The 15105-nt window shown below is 44.6% G+C and overlaps 2 protein-coding genes across 3 annotated transcripts; one reads left to right on the forward strand and one right to left on the reverse strand.

Moving 5' to 3' along the window:
• The first annotated feature begins 4543 nt into the window (after positions 1-4543).
• On the forward strand, positions 4544-10164 carry LOC124703201 (transcription factor TGAL4-like). Its single transcript, XM_047235428.1, has 12 exons — positions 4544-4724; positions 5035-5210; positions 5683-5816; positions 5912-6085; positions 7173-7229; positions 7329-7388; positions 7516-7593; positions 7778-7820; positions 7924-8195; positions 8422-8664; positions 9196-9338; positions 9822-10164. The coding sequence occupies exons 1-12, from the start codon at positions 4597-4599 to the stop codon at positions 9901-9903; spliced, it is 1590 nt and encodes a 529-aa protein (XP_047091384.1). The 5' UTR covers positions 4544-4596; the 3' UTR covers positions 9904-10164.
• Positions 10165-10713: 549 nt separating this feature from the next.
• LOC124703202 lies at positions 10714-12043 on the reverse strand. Of its 2 annotated transcripts, XM_047235431.1 has the most exons (3): positions 11942-12041; positions 11238-11853; positions 10714-11060 (listed from the first exon to the last, which is right to left on the reverse strand). In XM_047235431.1, the coding sequence occupies exons 2-3, from the start codon at positions 11776-11778 to the stop codon at positions 10882-10884; spliced, it is 720 nt and encodes a 239-aa protein (XP_047091387.1). In that variant the 5' UTR covers positions 11779-11853; positions 11942-12041; the 3' UTR covers positions 10714-10881. The 2 variants fall into 2 exon arrangements, with proteins under 2 accessions (XP_047091387.1, XP_047091386.1); XM_047235430.1 differs by having other exon boundaries at positions 11238-12043.
• Positions 12044-15105: the final 3062 nt, after the last annotated feature.

Below are 15105 nucleotides of genomic sequence, written 5' to 3' on the forward strand. Positions count from 1 at the left end.
AGATATCTATGTGTCATGAGTTTGACCTCTTATGAGTAAGTGTTGCCTCACTTTCTTGAATGCTAAGGACTACACCTCTTGTTACTCAACTCCGGGTTGCCAAGATTTTTCGACATACATGTTTTAACCAAGTATCGCAATGGGGTACATTCATGCCACCTGTACAAAGGACCAAAGGAGATGTGCATCTCAAATATAGGCCATCCATACCGGGACAACATGAACAACAAAGGTTGATCATCCTCTCTAACTCTCTCACACTTTTTTCATACTCTTTTTTTTTTCTTTTCTCACACTCTTTTTTCATAACTGTTTTTTACAACTATTTTTTCACACAAATTTTATTTCACTCTTCCTATTGAGGATGCTCGTTGCTGAAACTTCCACCATGATTAAGCAAGGCTTCGGTTAGCGCCCATTGCTCTTCTCTAACAATGCATGCTTACTTGCTTAAATAACCTCTACTTATTTCACAAGAGATAGCCATCAACAAAACAAAATAAATGATGATCAACGCAGGATGCAATACCCCAACAGTGCAATGTTGAAAGACTTTTCCAGTAAATATGGTTACGGTCTAGCTCATTACCCATAATCAGTCAAACCAACAACATGCATAGTGGTATTCCTACCAAACGTTACTTTCTTATGAGCTTTAAATTACACAAAAATGAAAATTTAAAAATGTTGGAGGCAAAAAACACATATTATACTTGGAATAGCAAGTGCTGAACTTGGAAACAAGTCTATGCTTGTGTAAGAATTCAAATCTTTTGGCCAGCAAGAGGTCTAAAAACACGCAATATTATCCATAGGCTATTCATTCATCATCAAACAATGATACTTAAAATCAAAAATCTATGTATACTAGAAATAGTTAGCACCGAATAAGGCACATAACAAATCATCACTCAATAGAGCATGTGAAACTAGAAATACAATACACAAAGTAAATTTCAGCTTTTAGGCATTCCTCATTTTCTTTTAAAAGCATGCAACTTATTTTACTTTGAACATTCAGAGATAAAGAGTTTGATGCAGTTGCTCATGCATATGCATCATAAACACTCGATATGATGGTCCTCTCATAAAACAAAACAAAACTAGACAAACTAAAATAATTACGCTTCAAGTTTTTGCGAAAATTCTATATTGCTCAAAAAATAGAGTTTAGAGGTGCTCAAACCAGGAGTTTTTAAATGAGTCCAGTGGGGTTGCATTGGCATACCCAACTTTATGATTTTCATCATACTTGAATCATCTTAGTGTGATATTCGTCCATTCTCTGTGAAAAACTTCAACAAAAAAAATCTTCATATTATTTTCTATGGATGACATTAGAAGTACAAAGAAATCATGTTTGCTGATATTTTACTCAATAATAAAATTATATATTCATGAAAAAATATCACATAATATTCTACTCATTCTAGCATATCAAAAGGATGGATCTAACAAAGCAAGGTAGAATCTGTCCATAATTTTTTCTACAAAAAAACTAAATTTTTAGTACGACTTAGACACCTCAAAAAATTAAGCCAATTTATGTGAATATAGAGGATGAAAATTTTCAGTTACAACATTAATATCAAATTTTTAGGAGCTACCAGTAAGGAGATAAAAATCGTGCACTAAAAAGTGCAGCGCATAAATCAACAACTCCTAATTATGTTTGCAACTTTAAACATCCAAACGGGTAAAAACTCGATACTTTATTTAAAAACCAGTAAACTAAGAGAAAACTAACATGCTACAGAAAGCATGTAAAATAAAACCACAAATAAAAACATCTCGGATTGCCTCCCGTAAAGCGCTTTCTTTATAGCCATATAGCTATGCTTACTTACTTGATTCAAGTGTCGTGAAAATTATGTGGTAGCATTGGAAAGTGTTTCATACACTTCTTATGAGGGAACTGAAACTTAACATTCCCTTCTTTGGAATCAATGATAGCTCCTATTGTTCTCAGAAAAGGTCTTCCAAGGATATTTCTCCCCATATCCATAACAATGAAATCAACAGGTACATATGTCATATGAATTCAGCCATTACATATTTTACTTTGCCTATGGTCTTTTTGGTTGAATCATCAACAAGTAATAAATTAATAGAGAATTTTTCCATATTTTTAAAATTGAGTAATTCATATAGCTCTTTTGATATGACATAAACGCTAGATCCTAAATCTAGAATGGCATGATGTGTTTTTTTTGTCAATAGATATTAAAGTAATGATGGCATGCTGGCAACACACACCAATAATCCTACCGGTAGCATGTGTGTCTGGCCCGCGACGCGTACCTAGACTAACGGTCGCGTGCCTGGACGGCACATAACCAGTAGCAAACACCCTTGGCACGTTAGCAGTAGTGGGCCAATATTGTTTTTCCAACTAGTCGTCAAATAACTGTGACATTTTAATTACTGATCATCCGTGGATCACATGCACATGCATAAATATACAGTTTTTAACATGATGGTACTGGGTTGGCATGTGTGAAATTGATGTGGCTAGCAACAGTTCTAATCATAGAAAGAACGTTCTAATCTAATCTATCTGACCAACGCCCCTAGCTTGGAAGGAATTAGCTAAACCAGCAGCTTGAAATAATGGTGCATGGGTTTCAACAACTGTTCTAGCAGCCATATACAGTATATTTAACCACACCCAAACTTGTCATTTGAAGACTCCTTATGAAATGCCATAAGATAAACTAAACCATGATCTTCTAGTAGCCAGAGGTTCATGCATATCATCTAACCCAATCATATAAATCCTCTATGATTTAATAATGTATTTTGCACATTTTTCTGTGCCAATCATTGGCAAGGAAAATAGTGGGTGAAGAAGGGAGACAAAAATAAATACCTTGATAGGCACAGCATAAATTAAGTAGTGGAATACTTTGATGTCTCTTCCAAGCGCAAAATGGAAAGGGACATCTGTTCTAATTCCAGCTAGCCCTCTCTTCACCAATTAAAAAGGAAAGCCCTTGTGCTTGGTGAAATGGTGATAACTGAAAAGCGGCCATGCATGGTAGGATTAACACTTACAAACCAAATCTATAGTTTCTTTGCAAACATTCTGATGTGGAATCACACAATAGTGGAGCTGTCTTTGCTTTTGATTAATTACACCAATCAACGCACAATTTTCACCACTGTAGATAGTGCGAGTAAAGTGCACACATTTTCCAGTAGTTCAGGTGTGTCCAGTGCAGCTGTGTAGTAGCAGAACCCGAAACCTTTTAACTTGGGCAATCCACAAGGCACACGGTGCATGAAGTATGTGAGTGCATGGATATATGTTAAGCATGTGTACATCAGAAAGGAAGATCGAGCGAGTCTCAATCCAACCTATCAATGTCAGGTGAACTAACATATATATCTGAAGGCCCCACTGATTGATTAGATACTTAGCAATGGTCTGAGGAATTAAATAAAGTTCGCTGCTACCCATTGCGTGGAAATGGATATTATTGGTTTAGGTATGGTTTGACAAGGCACGGATGTTGACTCGTTAACAGGGGACACTGCCAAGCAAATTAAATTCAGCAAGGTTTCTGGCTCCTTAGCGAATAATTGCAGATCGAATTGTTAATGCATATATGTAATGTTCACATAAGGTTGACAACACGTTTGTGTACTTGGTGTACCGCTAAAACGTCTCATTGATTATCCTATAGGTATCATGTATAGACACTGTCAAAGTCTAAACGGGAGATTAAGACGGTCATCACCCGCCGAGTAGAAAAATGGCTGCTCAAAGCACATATTTTCTTCGAACAGCACATATACTATACGATAAAGATTATGTTCTCACCCGTGTAAAAATAGCCCATAGGATGGAACATCGTTTGAACTTTGGAGCATGGAAAAGGAGAAGGGTGGACGTGGATGCATAAAATAAAGAAATTGTTTGAGGGCCAGCCAATGAGAGATGGCAGTCAGTTCCAATGTGATAAGAGTGCAGTCAGGCAGAGAGAGGGATTCCTGTGGCTTCTTGACAAAAGCCCTTCAAGTCAAGACAAGACCCCCTACTATACACATCTTTCTCCCTCTCTCCATCTTTCTTCTTCCTCCCCCTCTCTCTCTCTCCATCTTTCTTTTCACACAGACAGACACACAAGCGAGCGAAGGGAGAGAGACGAGACCAGAAAAGAATCAGGCAAGAAAGGACAAGATCTCCCTCTGAACTGTGGGATTAGCAGTACACACACAGCCCAGAAGCGAGTCGAAAGCCATCACAGTGGCAGATATCAAGACAAGGAGTTGCAGGGTGTGCGAAGAAGAGCAAGAAACGGTCAAGTCCGCCTCTGCTCAACCCCGGCCTCTTTTGCGCTGTTGCTCGTGGTACAGATTAAAGCAAAGCCAGTACCCTGGTATGTTGTTTGTCTCCATATTCGGATGCCCTCTCTCTCTTCTCTGGTGTGTGTGTGGGTGTTGCTCATGTGATCTTTTCCTGTGTTGCTATATATCCCAGTGCATCAAGAAGCCAGGCTGCTAGGTACCTAGAGTTTCTCTACTGGGAAAGGCAAGATTCTTGAGGATCATATTGGGGTGTGGTGTGCTAGCTAGGTAGCTTCAAGCTCAAGGATGGAGGAGGCGAGCAGCAGTTCAGGGCATCCCAGGCACAGGGATCCTCCTCCTCATCATGTTCTTGGCTATGGCGGCTTCCATGGCGGCGCCATGCCCAACCACTCCATGCCGTCCGCGACTTTCTTGTAAGAACAATCTCCCCCTCCCTCCGTTCTGTTGCTGATCTCTCTTCTGCCTTTCTCCCTTTCTGACAAATCAATAAACCATGAGCATGCACTTGTTCATCGAGATTCGGCAAGCTTGGGCAGGAGGAGCTCCTGATTTTTATCTGCATGTGTATCGCTGCCTTGTGTATGCATAGTTTTTGTCGGCTTGCTGTTCTTGGTGCTTCCTGTCATGGATCCTGCATGTGTAGATACATACTACATACGAATCTTTCTGTAGATCATTTCGTCATGGTAATGGTGATGATGGTGGTTTTGCTTGTCCGTGCAGCGAGCAAGACGGAGGAGGAGGGGGTGCCTATTTCGGGGAGCTGGAGGAGGCCTTCATGCACCAGGTGGCCACATTCACCAGCAGCGGCGGCAGGAGGGCTGCTGCTCATCAGCAACAAACTCCAACGGCCACCTCCACCATAGCTCACCATCACCATGGACACAGCAACGCCATGCGTACGTACACACTACACCCTTCCTCTTTCTCTCTCTTGTAGCCAGCCAAGCCAGGTCCAACAAGAAGACCAAAGAGCACAACCTTGCGAGCCACTTTACCAAGAGGTTAGGGCATCCTAGTCAAAAGTAACCATGCAGTGCGGCAGGAGTGGCAGTTCACCAGTTGTGTGTGTGTGTATGTGTTGCTTCTGCTTGTGACCCTTCTCTCTCTTCCAGCCTTCTCCCTCTACCCCTAGAGTGTCCATGCATGTAGATTGCAGCAAGTCGCCATAGGTACCAAGTACCAGCTGCTGCCTCTCTGCAACTGCAAGCACACCTAGCTCAAAGGGAATAAATTCCAAGGCCACTTTCAGTTTCGCTGCCACGGTGGTCCTACACCACAGCCACCCTTGTGATCACAGTACTGCAGCCTTTTCACTTCACCTCTCTGCTGTGTCTTGATCTCCTCCTCACCTATGATATCTTCTTGCAGCCTTCCCCAGTACTGTTGCTGCTACCGCTACAGCTGTTGTTGCCACTGCCGCTGGAGGAGCTAGGCCACCTCCTACACTGGACATCTTCCCCGCTTGGCCTATGGCCTCTCTTTCTCTCCATCACACACCCAAGGTAAAAATACTACTACTCCCTATATCATGGATAATGGACATTACAAGTATGTTGCACTAGAACTTGTTTTTACAGCTTGCTTTTGCCTTGTGTAGGAGGGTTCAAATGTGACAGCAGACAGCACTGACTCAGAGAGCAGCAGCAAGAACAACATGAACAAGGACTCATCAGACCATCACCACCATCAGCAAGGCCTGGTTGGAGTGGTAACCGTGGCAAGCCAGTTTCACCAGATTCCAGAGCAGTACCAGCCCCAGCACCACCAGCAGGTACTGCAAACTCAATGCATTAACTATCTTGATTTTCTTGGATGTTTTGCTTCTCCACATTCTCTGCTGGTCATCATCGTCATGATCTCTTCTAGATAGATAGCCTGGCGCCATGTCAGTAGCTAGCTTAGCTAGGCCACAACTTCCAAGATGCTCATGTAGCAAAATGCTCCTGCCATAGGCAGAACAAAGAAAGAATCCACTGCCGAGGGTGTGCATTTAAGATGTTGCTGCTCCCAAGATCTCCAATCCCAACACGTTAGGTGAACCCTTTTTTCTTTCGGTCCTATAGAAATCTAGCAGCAAAACCTGATTGGAATTGCAACATCTTCCTTCCATTCTAGGCTAGTCACATATGGATAGGTGATTATTAGTGTAGAGGATATGCTAGATTACTGCGTAGCTGCCATTGGTGATGCAGTAAGAGACAAGGGGCCATTCTTACAATATTGCCTCTCGCATCCTTTGCAAGAAACTGTGACCTGAATTAGTTGGATGCTTGAATAATTCCACCTTGCCCGGGTCAGTGTCTACTTTAGGTGCATGCCGCTTTCTGGTCAAATTGATGAACTACCAAAATACTATGTGAATTGGATTGGATGGCAGCTAAACAAAGAGGAACAATCTTATGCACTGATCAATTCACAACTCTCTAGTAAAATAATCGATTCACACTTAGCTGAAAGAGAGCTCTGCAAATTAGGGAGCGACGCGACAGCAACACACCATCTGAAAAGAAAAGCACAACCTAATATATGCTTACAATTTTTGTCTGTTGTTGGAGTGGGTGGTTTCCACCAAATGTACACGACTATTTCTTTATCTGTGCTTGATGTAACGTGCATGTAGTAGAGACCATACTATATACTTGTTTGATTGCACCATGGACACACAGGCATGGCATTTCTTCTTCCATCTCTCTATCATAGTGTCTTAAGTGAGCATAATGTATCAACTCATTGCACCTTCTTCAGTCTTCTTCTAACATGTAATATAATGACATGTATTTATACACACCTTCGAGGAAAGAAGGTACTAACTGACTTTGTCTCGTGCTGAACCGCTTATGTTCACTTGGCATGTGCAGAAGATGGCAGCAAGTTCCACCCACAGTGACAGGACAGGCAAGGCACTTGATCCCAAGGTAACATCAAATTTTATTTTCCTGGAGAAATCAACTGCATTTGGTTTTGAGAATTATGAGATTTATAACAACTTCCTCTTCTACCTTGGTGGTCAGCAGACGACGAGGAGGCTAGCACAGAACCGAGAGGCTGCACGGAAAAGCCGGCTGCGAAAGAAGGTGGATCATGTTTTGTAATTCATTGCATATATATGATATGTGTTTGTGGTTTGAACTGAATCGATGTTTTCAGTAATGGATTTACCAACTCGCTGACATCTTTATCTGTATTTTCCATCTCATGTAGGCCTACATTCAGCAGCTTGAGAGTGGCAAGCTGAAGCTTGCTCAACTAGAGCAGGATCTCCATCGAGCTCGTTCCCAGGTGCTTTTCATTTTTGCAGCTAGTTTACCATGTGCACCTGTACATAGATACCATCACCACGATCACTCCAGTTGGAAAAGTACCATTCAAGTTTTTTCTTTCCAACTTGTCTATTTTGCGATGGTACCGAGCTAGATTTTTTCATATTATAAAGTTTGATCTGAACCTGTGAGCTTTTGTCCAGGGCCTCTTGGTTGGAGGAGCTCCAGGTGGAAACTCCAGCGCAGGTGTGGAAATCCATCGCCATTCTCAAGTCTCCTCTTTATTGTCCCCAACAAGACTTCAACATTGTTGTTTCAACTGACTCTGAACTGTTGCTTCTACTTTCAGGCGCTGCTATGTTCGACGCCGAGTACAACAGGTGGCTGGACGATGACAGCCGGCGCATGGTTGAGCTCCGTGGGGGCCTGCACGCACACTTGCCAGACAGTGACCTCAGGGCCATCATCGACGACTCCTTGAACCACTACGATGAGCTATTTCGTCTCAAGGGTGCCGCGGCCAGGACAGACGTCTTCCATCTCATCACTGGGATGTGGGCAACCCCAGCTGAGCGCTGCTTCCTGTGGATGGGTGGCTTCCGGCCCTCTGATCTGCTCAAGGCATGTTTACCAAACTACACTGAAAGTTAGCATTGCTATTTCTATTAAAAAAATGCTTACTTCCATTTTATTTGGTAGTTTCTCTAATGAAAGAGAGTTCATTTGATAGTTCAACATCCCAATTGCCAAGCAAATGTTGGCCAATGAACTCAATGTCTCAATGAATCATTGTCTGAGTAAACTATGGTATCCTAATGACATTACATACTTTTTGTTGATGCTGCAGACACTGGTACCTCAGCTTGATCCCTTGACTGAACAGCAAATGGTCGGTATCTATGGCCTTGAGCAGTCGTTGCAGCAGGCAGAAGAAGCTCTCACCCAGGGCCTGGAGCAGCTCCATCAGTCACTAGCAATCACGGTGGCTGGCAGCGGGTGTCTTGCCGATGACGCAAACATTGGGAGCTTCATGGGTGACATGGCCGTTGCACTCGGCAAGCTGTCCAACCTTGAAGGTTTTGTCATACAGGTAACTCAATATGTCTCGCTACTCTTTAGCCTTGATCCCTATAACGGTGTATAGATAGCGGCTGCTAGATTATTCAGTCATCTGATTTAAATTTGTCGATGAGCAGGTAAGTCACCTGGTAAAACTTGTTGGTAAATGTAGCAACAATCTGCATTCAGGAGAAATTTATAATTGCTCTGGCCACACCTACATCCTTTTACCTCATCAGTGCTGCTAACTGCCTGCCAACAATCTGCTAACTAAGAGTGCCAAAAAAAACAACTTGTCAATTTAACAGAATGTATCAGGTCAACCTCTCCACAATTTTGAAGTTATTGTTCTTATATATTTCATCTTTTTAACCATGCCATGGGGCATTTCAAAACAAGATTATTACTACCATATACTTTGAGTCTAGCTGCTAGGAATAAGATTTACTCGGCATGTACTAAAACGACATGTAATCTCCAGGCTGATAACTTGAGTCTAGCTGCTAGTTATAAGATTTACTCAGCATGTACTTAAACGACATATATGACATGTAATCTCCAGGCTGATAACTTGAGGCAGCAGACCCTTCACCAGATGCACAGAATTCTGACAGTAAGGCAGGCAGCTCGGTGTTTCTTGGCCATTGGCGAGTACCATAACCGTCTCCGTGCCCTAAGCTCCCTCTGGGCATCTCGCCCGCGAGAGTAAGTACCATGTAATTCTGAACTCTGTCGTCTAGTTGATTTTCTTTTGTTAAAAGTAAAGTCTGCTACCTGTAGCTGTTGAAATTATTACATATCTACAATTTATTTTGAAGTGCATATGATTGAGCCAGGGCTTACTAGAAGCCAGAAGCATCTTAGTTATTAATACCTTGATGCGCCCTACCAAATCAGCATGGAATGGACCACCCGCCTACCAGCAATTAAAATTCGGAAGTCAGCAAGCTAGTTTTTTTACACAATAGCATCCATTAAAAACAAACAGCAAAACGAAACTTGGTATAAGGTGTGCAGAATAAGAACTAGACTTGCTTTTTATTGCTCATTCATAGGGTATTTTCAGCTATTGTGGCCAACTGACCAAGTTATGTTTGAACCTAAAAGAAGAATAGGCTCAGCGACTGTAGTGTATTTTTCAAGATGCACCCCTGATCTCTTTATTGCTGTTGCCTGTATTGCCCACAGGATACTAATGCCAGATGAGGGGAACTGTGGACAGCTAAGCATTGCAGCACATCCATCTGAAAGCCAATATTCAGCCTTCTGATCCAAATTTATTTTGGAACTAACCTTCAAAGTAGGAGCAAAAGCAAAGCAGCTGGGAAGATTTTTTTTTGGATGTAGCAGATATGTGCGCAGCAGAGGAGAGCTGGAAAACAGAGTAAACTCCAGGACTGAGAATTTCTCAGAACGTGTAAAACTGTCAGAGTTCTCGAGTAAAATGGTTTGATGTATCAAAAAGTGGAGCAAGAAGGAAGAGCACCTAGAATTCATTGTTGAAATAGTACTTAATTATGTGTTTTGATTACTTCTGCAATGCCTGCATTTCGTAAGAAAACTTTTTACCATGCATAACTACCCAAATATCTTGAATTAATAGGTGGGCTATCTAATAGACCTTTGAAAAAATATCACACCACCAGAAAATGGAGAAAAAGTTATATATAAAATAGATGAATCACTGAGATTCGTCAAATCATTATTATCAGGAAGGGACAAGCGTAGTCTCATAGCATATGTGCACAAATCTGTTCCAAACATCAAATTTAGTACCTCACTCAGATTCTAAGAGCGCAGACATTGTTGTTGGGTCATATCTTCAAACTACACTTTGTTTGTATATCTGTGCCATTTCGGCATCTTCCTCTACATGCAGGCTATATATAAGCAATTTGTTGAGGCATGTGACAGGCGGTAGATAAACAAGTAGGAGAAAACAGCATACTAGTCCAAGATCTCAGCTTCAGTATAAGTTCAAGTTGGTTCCATTATGAATAAAATTGTACACTGCACAGCACTGGCTATGCTGTGAAAAGGGTTGCTTACAGTAGCACTACAAATACATCGAACAAGCATGTAAAAGAGTTACCAAAGGAAGGATTTCCTCGTGTCACAAATGATTGACATATGGATTGGCGATAAAGAATGTTACAGTATTCCTAAAAAAAATATGGTCTGCGGTGTTGTGAACCGTCTTTAACCTCACGGAACAAGTATATCGTGTAAGAAAGAAATCGGCTCACAGCTAATTTTGCTTTTTCTGGACAACTCGAGTCTTGGACCAATCTTCCAAGGTTTTGCGGTGAAGAGCGTTCATTTTGATCTTCCTCCTTCCTCGGATGATGTTTTCGGCGTCTTTCCAAGTTTCGGCAATGCCCATCGCCACTAGGATTGCGCACATGACACAGGCACTTCTCCCGTGACCTGATGTTGCAAATCATGGAAAAAAACAGATAGCCGTTTAGTCTTTGTGCAGTATATGATTTAATTTGAACAAAATTTTCAAATTTTGGTATGGTACGCGGACAGTCGGAATGCATAACAAGAAGAAAAGGTTCTCATTTAAAAAAAAACAAGAGAAGAGGCAGATAGAATGCTAACCAAATGCGCAGTGGACATAGACCGGCTTCCCCTGGGCTCTCTTCTCGCACGCCCACCGGGCCGCGAACTCGATCTGGGACAGCGATGGAGCCCTGGTATCCCAGGTAGCAAGGCAAATATACTCATCCACCTTGACAAACGCGCTCCTGGGGAGCTCACAGGTGCAATCCACGACAGACGGATCCCCGGGAGGCAGGTGCTTGGGCAAGAACGGCCATCCGCCAAGGTAGAGCCCCTGGGCGATCTCGTCGAACACGTTCTCCTTCCTGAGGAACCTCTTGACCTTGGCGTAGTTGCGCGCCAGCACGAGGAAGGGGCCGAAGAGGAGGGCGGACCAGAGCGGGAACCGGCCCGCCGCGGTCTTGCCCAGGATCCAGGGCACGTTGACGGCGGTGTGGGACGCGACGGTGACGACGTAGGCGACGCAGCTGGTGGCGAGGACGGGGGCCGTGGCGGCGGTCCTCGCGCCGGCCTTCCGCAGCGCGAGCGACGCGGCGAGGAGCGCCGTCGCGGCGATGCCCGTCACCTTGGAGATCCCCATTGCTGCCCCCGAGGATGTGGAATGCCTTTGGTTTTGGCTGTCGAGGTCGAATCTGAATCAAGAAACCGGATCCGCCTGCCGATCCATTTGGGGGTGGGTAAGGTCGATCGATTGAACCGAAAATGGAGCGGATCGAGAAGCGATTTGGATGCGGAGTAGTTACCGGCGGGGGAGGAGACGGGAGGAGGGAGCAGGGTGCCGTCGGGAGGAGTGGTCGGGGAGGAAGACAAGGCGGGAAGGGCGGGGAAAGAGGAGAGGAGGGAGTCCCGACATAGTCGGGGCTGAGCAGACCCGAACGTTGCTACCGTGGTGAGTTTCATGACTATCTCAAAGGAAAACAAGATTTAAATGACCGCCGAATCATTCATTTAAAATAGGAGTATAATAAAGAATTCATATATGTTTAGAAGAAACTTAACTCCTACAAATTCAATATATTCATATGCATGACAAGCTCTCTCTTTGAACTTACAAAGATTTTGTTTAAAAAGGACAAACAACTATGTTCGAGCTGCCTAAAATCGGTAGTGTCATTTTTGTCCATGTTATCGCGGCCGGAAAGTTATCAGAGATACCGCTTTTCCTCTCGTCCGTGTGATACAAAGAAGTTGAGTCGTCAAGGTTTAGGGCCCGTTTGGTAGTCTGCATCCAACGTGGCTCATTGCGCCAGCGATATGGGCCCACCTGCGCGTCGTGGATGGGTCATGGGTCATGAAAGCCGGATCGTTTGGTAGCATGTGCGGCCTTTTGCGCGCCGGAGAAGGGAACCCATGTTCCATCGTTTGGTTGTCAGTTTCCAGCCCAACTTGCACGCAGGAAAACACGAATCAGCTGTTTGGTTGCTCAAATCGCAGTTCCAAATCCTTACCACAATTTAAATAGGGTGAGATTAACATGCCATAGCATGTTACATACGATCAGATACCACTCAGAACAACAAGATCCTCACGATCACCACGATGAGGAAGGCGATGATGTAATCTTTGATCCGGCTGAGACGTACCTCCGGCGGTGCTCCTTGTAGAGCATGTACTTCCTCCAACGGCAGCTATGCTAATGGCACTGCCTCATCGATGGACTGGTCTTCCAGGAACTCCTCTTCCAGGAAGGTGAGGTGCTCTTGCTGTGCCGCCTCTAATGTTTCATACTCTCGGTAGCTGTTGTTGGAGTAGCCACTGACCTGATCTTGACATACTCTCCATGAGCTGTAGATTCCTCGAACCCGTCCGCAGAACACCACATACCACTAGCATGGCATAAGAAGAAGAAGTTATCGATCACAACCATGAAGCAATTCAGAAAAGAGGAATAGAACAACACAAGTGTTGACAACAAATGATTAACTAACAGGAGCATGCATGATCATTCGAAAAGTGGATCACAAGTTCATCCTACACTACGATGGTGTCATCCTACCACCGCAACAAAAGTGGGTGTCATCCTAACACCGCAAATTCACCATCACCTGAGGGGTTAGTATATACCACCTCATCATAGTTACAAAAGGGGGCCATCAAATGTTTTTCATCCCTAGCTACTGTCAGAATTTACATCATCATCGTCGTCATCACCAGCTCCATGCATGCATCTCTGAACCACCCCCTCAAGGGCACCACTACACCTTTGAGTGGTACTTTCCAAGGTAGTTCCTCAGCTAGAGGACACGGTGTGGCTCGATCATGCCGACGAAGCTGGAACCCTGGGCCTTGTGGTCGACGAGGTGGCTCAGGGCGGCCATGAGATCATCCTTGGCGAAGCCAAGCATGTCCATGACCGTATTGTATAGGTCAGGGTGCATGTCCGTGGGCTTGTTGTCCCTGATGGCCATGATCCTATGGCGTACTTGCCGGTGGCGAGGCCGAAGGAGAAGATGGTATGCATCTCGTCGTAGTTGACAATGGGCACATTCAGGAACTCTGCATCCTTTGGGTGATCCTACAATACGTAGGGAAAATGATGTTAGTTCTGCTCGTGGATGATCAAAAGAGTTAGTGAGGTGCTCACCGCGACGTACCCGCAGTAGTGCTCACCCTCAAGGATGATGCATTTGGTATCCTCGCACCACTGAGCCCCGGTTAGATCGCGGAGCCTGCTAATGGTGAGCCACCTCTGCCTCCACTTCCTCAGATGGTTGTACACCTGAGTGGAGCACACGGAGACACCATAGTGGTCAAACAGACCCTTCGCCACAACAGTAAGATGGACTTCCTTGAATCCTTTATCAGTTCTCACTCCGGTCTGGATCAGGCAGCACATCTTCTCCAACACGAAGGTGGACCTGAATGGAAGCCATTCATGGTGCAGTCCCTTTCTGCCCGGACATCAAGGCCCTGTCCGCTTCCCTGCAGTTCTTGTTCTTCTTTGTGGTGGCCAACCTAGCCGCGACCTCTGCCGCTACCTTATCCACCAGGTCAGACACAGGCAGAGGGGTGACCGCCACCTTGGAGTCATAGGCGGGCTGTGAATCGGGAACTTGCGAAGGGATCTGAGAGTCCTCAACGCAGACAAGCGTCTGGCTAAAGTCATCACAGAAGGAGTCCTACACATATCGTACTACATATAATGTGAATCTACTTGGAAGCAAAGATATGTGAATAGCACAAACCATACCAACAATCATCCTAAATCAGACAAGCAGTTCATTGCAACTATGAATAGCACAAACTCTTGCAAGATCATGGTAGCTCAACACATTTGGGACAAACAAGCAACCGGAAATGTCGAACCCTAGCAAGATCATGATAGCTCAGCACAATCCGGACTAACCCCTGCTACAAGACCAAACCATAGACAAGATCTGACAACTCCTAACCCTAGATCTAAACATTACCGCGGTACCGGGATAAGGGATTCCTTATAGTCATCGCCGGAGGTGAAGAAGTGATGCGCCACGAAGTAGATGAAGCAACCTAGATGTACTCGCCGCCACCGCAACCGTCGCTGACCGAAGATGCGTGCGCCTCTTACCTGCTTGCCGACGGGAGGTGGAGCTCGAAATTTGGGGGGAGAGTGGAGGAGGGGTAGAAATAGGCCATGGGGCGCGGTGGGAGGTGACGAAATCCTTCCCGCCCCCCTTATCCCTTTTCGCCGATGCGCGCCGCAGCTCCCGCCATCTCCATTCTCGTCTTCGTGTGTGCTGAAGATTCCCTTTTGCATCAGTCGGCATGGAGATTTGCCTGCACCGCTGGAAACTGCCGAACCAGGCGTTCCTCCAGGGCCTGGCCCGACGCTGCTTTGAGAAGCGGTTCATGCAAGAACGCGGCTCGGCCCAGACAACCAAATGGGCCAAAAATTGCTAGCCCGATGCGAGCCAAAGGGCATGCAACC

The sequence above is a fragment of the Lolium rigidum genome, chromosome 3 (assembly GCF_022539505.1).
Source record: "Lolium rigidum isolate FL_2022 chromosome 3, APGP_CSIRO_Lrig_0.1, whole genome shotgun sequence".
Lineage (NCBI taxonomy): Eukaryota > Viridiplantae > Streptophyta > Magnoliopsida > Poales > Poaceae > Lolium > Lolium rigidum.

Excerpts from the sequence above, each read along its gene's own strand:
- LOC124703201 (XM_047235428.1), top strand. The coding sequence starts at position 4,597 with ATGGAGGAGGCGAGCAGCAGTTCAGGGCATCCCAGGCACAGGGATCCT. Across the intron at positions 6,086-7,172 it reads AGCCCCAGCACCACCAGCAG|AAGATGGCAGCAAGTTCCAC; the intron begins GTACTGCAAACT and ends TGGCATGTGCAG. Across the intron at positions 8,196-8,421 it reads GGCCCTCTGATCTGCTCAAG|ACACTGGTACCTCAGCTTGA; the intron begins GCATGTTTACCA and ends TTGATGCTGCAG.
- LOC124703202 (XM_047235430.1), bottom strand. The coding sequence starts at position 11,778 with ATGGGGATCTCCAAGGTGACGGGCATCGCCGCGACGGCGCTCCTCGCC. Across the intron at positions 11,061-11,237 it reads CTATGTCCACTGCGCATTTG|GTCACGGGAGAAGTGCCTGT; the intron begins GTTAGCATTCTA and ends TTGCAACATCAG.